The following is a 4,845-nucleotide window of genomic DNA, read 5'->3' on the forward strand; positions in this document are numbered from 1 at the left end:
ACAAACATATCACTGGATTATTACAATCAATGGCAAAATTAATGTTTGGAAATGTAAACTGATATTTCCTACCGACACACTACACTACAGCAAAAGATAGAAATAACTGACTTAAAGGCACAATACGTACGTTTTTTTATTAAAATATCCATCATTAGAACAGTTACATTTTGCTGACTTGTGTACTTACATTATCCCAAATATTTCGAAGAATGTTTAAATCCAGAGAAATAGCTATTTTAAATAGTTGCTCGTCCCTGGTTATTGCGTCGCCTGCCAATGACGTCATACACCCTCAATTTCTGGTTTTGTTTTGTAGAAAACATGGAAACACCAAAGACGCTTTAATATGTTGTACGGCTTTCAGCCTCACCCTGCTTCATACTACTACGTTAACAAATATTTAATACATTAGCTCATCCATAAACATGATTTCTACCAGAGTCCCATCGGATTGCATCGGCTGTGGGGATGAAGACTACAACTCCCATGATTCCACACTCAGTCACTGCGTCATCAAACTACACCTTTGTCTATTTGTTTGTTTTGAATACGCGCCCTCCAGCGGCGAAAATTACATATTGTGCCTTTAAACCTGTTTTTATACAGTCTATGCTTTAAACCCATTTTTTAGCTGATGAAAATATAGTGTTCTAATAATTTTGGCCACCACTGTATATATTTTGTTTTTGAATTCCGCTTTTTCAGTGCATTTTGCACGCGTGTCATTTTCTAATAGTATCGTTACAATACGTAAAAAACTAAACTTTTAACAGTTAACTGCCATTCTACTCATTTTTATTTCTACACTCCCACATCTGTCCACTAGCCGGCGAAAGCGTCCGTCAAAACTGCCGTTCAAACATGGCTGCGTCCATTGCGCGGTCATGCTGTCGAGTTCATTCACGAGTCATATTGAGAAAAACATCTTACCTAAAAACTTCCTTCCATTGTTCTCCATCTAGCAGAAGCGGGCTGCTCTTATCCCTGCATAACCGAGGCCTCCTGAAGGAGTCGTTCCCTGAGCACGCGGCGCAAGCGGAACTTCCGGATCTGCTCCAGTCCGCTCCGCAGACCGTCTACTGCGGCTTCGACCCGACCGCGGACAGCCTGCACGCCGGGAACCTGCTCGCCATCATCGGCCTGCTGCACTTCAGAGCCGCGGGGCACGACATCATCGCGCTGCTCGGCGGAGCCACGGCGCAGATCGGGGATCCGAGCGGGAGGTCTGCCGAGAGAGAGCGCCTCTCGCCGGCTGCGGTGGAGCAGAACTCCCGCGGGATTCTGGAGAGCCTCCACCGGATCTTCACCCACCACGAGCTGTACTTCTGCCCGGACTCGAGTAGGCTAGGCCGGCTCACGGTGCTCAATAACCGCAGCTGGTACAAGGACTGGAGCGTGCTGGAGTTCTTCTCGGAGGTCGGCAGGAGTTTTCGGATGGGAACGATGCTCAGCCGCCACAGCGTTCAGTCTCGGCTCAAGGGCGCGGAGGGCATGAGCTTCACCGAGTTCTCCTACCAGATCTTCCAGGCGTTTGATTTCTACCGTCTGCACCAGCTGCACGGCTGCAGGATCCAGCTGGGCGGAGCCGATCAGCTGGGGAACATCATGAGCGGACACGAGCTCGTACACAGGTTGCACCGTGGCGTTCTTGCATTATAAACACCTCTAGGGATCGATCCTGAAGTTGTATCGAAAGGATCGATCCTCACATAAAAATATCGATTCTAAGTTTCTAATCTAAAGTGCATTTTTAAGCATTAATTGTATTTATTTTGCAAGATATTCGGTGCATAAAATAAGCTTCTAAATGTGGAAAAAATAGACGGTGCTGGTGAATAATTGTGTAGGTTAGAACTATTTCTCCTGCTCATCGGAACACACGCAAACGCTGAAAGACAGAACCAATCGATCACAGAGCGTTCGCTGCTGGCGCTTCGCTCACAGTGCTTGTTCAAATAGGGCTCCCTTATTCCTCTGTTTAAAGGGGTTATATGATGCTGCTAAAAAGAACATTATTTTCTGTATTTGGTGTAATGAAATGTGCGGTTTAAGGTTAAAAAAACACATTATTTTCCACATACTGTACATTATTGTTTCTCCTCTATGCCCCGCCTTTCTGAAACGCGTCGATTTTTACAAAGCTCATCAGTCTGAAAAGCGAGGTGTGCTGTGATTGGCCAGCTATCCAGTGCGTTGTGATTGGCCGAATACCTCAAGCGTGAGACGTAAATGTTACGCCCCTCACATACTGTGATGATGCGTCAGGCCCAAGCAGCAACCTCCCGCTCTCTCTCGTGAAGCCAACACGGAAGTGACTGAAACTGCAATTCATCGACTGGCCGCTAGAGGCTGGCTGCAAAAGGGAGTCAATCCCATAGACTCTTTTGTTAGTTTTGACTGCTTTTATTGTCCTTATTTGTATTGAGTGACAGGTGGATTGCCGCTGCTGTCACCACCGTCGAGCTAGGTGGGCGTGGCTTCAGCAACCTGCCCCCGCCTCTTTGCCCATTTTCGATTATCCGGGGTGACGCACGGTGATGCGCAACCAAGATGGCGACGGCCCGCTCCGCCCACTCTGGGCTTCAAAAACGCTCTGCGGGTAATGTCACGGACACTATGTCTATGTTTTTATACAGTCTATGGTCCGGCCGGAGCAACGAGACAAAAACATGAAAACCCATTATAAACGAGGCATTCGTTGCTTTACAGATCTTCTTTATGCACCAAGAGCTTGTAACACTCCAAAGAGAAAGGAACAATTGAAATCGCATCATATGACCCCTTTAAATAAATGTGATTAAACAAGTTAGGTCAAAAGTAATCTAAAAGTAATCAACAAATAGTCGATTATATCACCTGAAATGTGTAATGTAATGGATTACGTTACTAACTAAATTTTTTGTCGTGTAATTTGGAATCAGCAACAGATTACAATTTATAAGTAATATATATATATATATATATATATGTGTGTGTGTGTGTGTTATATATCTCTTGTAACACTCCAAAGAGAAAGGAACAATTGAAATCGCATCATATGACCCCTTTAAATAAATGTGATTAAACAAGTTAGGTCAAAAGTAATCTAAAAGTAATCAACAAATAGTCGATTATATCACCTGAAATGTGTAATGTAATGGATTACGTTACTAACTAAATTTTTTGTCGTGTAATTTGGAATCAGCAACAGATTACAATTTATAAGTAATATATATATATATATATATATATGTGTGTGTGTGTGTGTGTGTGTGTGTTAGATATGTCTGTTAAAATATTAAATATATATTATGAATATTAAATATATTAATATAATATTAAAAATGTTAAATATTGTTCATCAAATTCTGAAAAATGTATCATGGTTTCCACACAAATTTTTGGCTGCTAAACTGTTTTCAACATTGATGATAATCAGAAATGTTTCTTGAGCAGCAAATCCGCATATTATAATTATTTCTGAAGATCATGTGACTCTGAAGACTGGAGTAATGATGCTGAAAATTCAGCTTTGATCACAGAAATAAATTACATTTTAACATAATTCAAAGAGAAAACGGTTTTTTTTAATCTTAATAATATTTCACATTTATACTGTATTTTTATCAAATAAATGCAGCCTTGCTGAGCAATAGAGACTACTTAAAAAACATAAAAAAATCGCACTGATCCCAAACGTTTGAGCAGTAGTGTATATACATTAAGTGCCATATTTTCAGACATGTACCATGAAAACACCACGAAGGACTGGGTGAATATACAGGACAAAAATGTCTGTTTTTAAGCATGGCACTATAGTGAAAATGTTTATGAAAATAGTTCAAATAAGACCTGATATTATATGATTCCAGTATTGGCACTAAATCATTAAACTTAAAATGCTAATAAAGGAGTTTAGGGGCACATTTGGGATTTATAGAAATTCTATTATTTAACTATATTTTATGAAGGTAAGTCAGTGCGGCATTAAAAATATTTTTTTTTATTTGTGCAAACAATATTTCATAATCTCTAATATCATGAATGTATTATAGTTTTATATGTGTGTGTGTCTATATAGGAGTGTGCTCTTGTGCCACTGTTATTATAATAATACTAAGATAACAGATAACTAGTATTTATTAATATTTCAATGTTTTTAATTAATTTTGAATTTAGTTTAGGTTTTTGTACTTTTATGTGCTTTTGCCATTTTATTCGTTTTTGTTTGCCATTTTTCTTTCAGTTTTAGTTTGTCGTTTTAATATTTCACCTTGAACTTTTTATTTCTAATAGTTGCCAAACCAACATTTTTTAATTTAAGTTTTTTAATGTTCACGTTTTTCCACCTAATATTTATATTTCAGTTTTATTTCAGTTAATGAATGGGATTTTGGAAGTTGTTGTTAACAATAACGGCTCTTGTGCAGGAAGACGGGTGAGGAAGTGTATGGACTCACGGTTCCACTCGTCACCACCTCGATGGGCGATAAACTGGGGAAGACGGCCGGAAATGCTGTGTGGCTGAACAGAGATAAAACATCGCCCTTCGACTTCTACCAGTACTTCCTCCGCTTGCCAGATAACAGCGTAGAGGGGTGAGTTACCAACCTCAGAGCGTGACGGCATACTCAACATGGGTGTTAAAAAATACTGTAAAAATTGTGAAATATTATTACAATTCAAAGTAACTATTTTCTATGTGGATGTATTGTAAAGTGTAATTTATTCCTGTGATCAAAGCTGAATTTTCAGTATCATTACTAGGGATGTAACGATTAACCGCGAACCGGTTGAAAATCGATTCAAATATGTGACGATTCAAATCGGTTGAGATGCTAAACAAATCGCGATTCAATTAGG

The 4,845-nt window shown here is 39.6% G+C and overlaps 1 protein-coding gene across 1 annotated transcript in view; it reads left to right on the plus strand.

The window, feature by feature from the left end:
* Positions 1 to 819: 819 nt before the first annotated feature.
* Positions 820 to 4,845, plus strand: part of LOC107701194 (tyrosine--tRNA ligase, mitochondrial) — a 7,149-nt gene continuing 3,123 nt past the window's right edge. The window contains exons 1-2 of the mRNA XM_016503156.1: positions 820 to 1,634; positions 4,413 to 4,580. Coding sequence (XP_016358642.1) covers positions 865 to 1,634; positions 4,413 to 4,580 — 938 coding nt within the window. The 5' untranslated portion in view covers positions 820 to 864. The remainder of the gene's footprint in view (positions 1,635 to 4,412; positions 4,581 to 4,845) is intronic.

This window comes from Sinocyclocheilus anshuiensis, unplaced genomic scaffold, assembly GCF_001515605.1.
Source record: "Sinocyclocheilus anshuiensis isolate Anshui unplaced genomic scaffold, SAMN03320099.WGS_v1.1 scaffold1858, whole genome shotgun sequence".
NCBI classification, from domain to species: Eukaryota; Metazoa; Chordata; class Actinopteri; order Cypriniformes; family Cyprinidae; genus Sinocyclocheilus; species Sinocyclocheilus anshuiensis.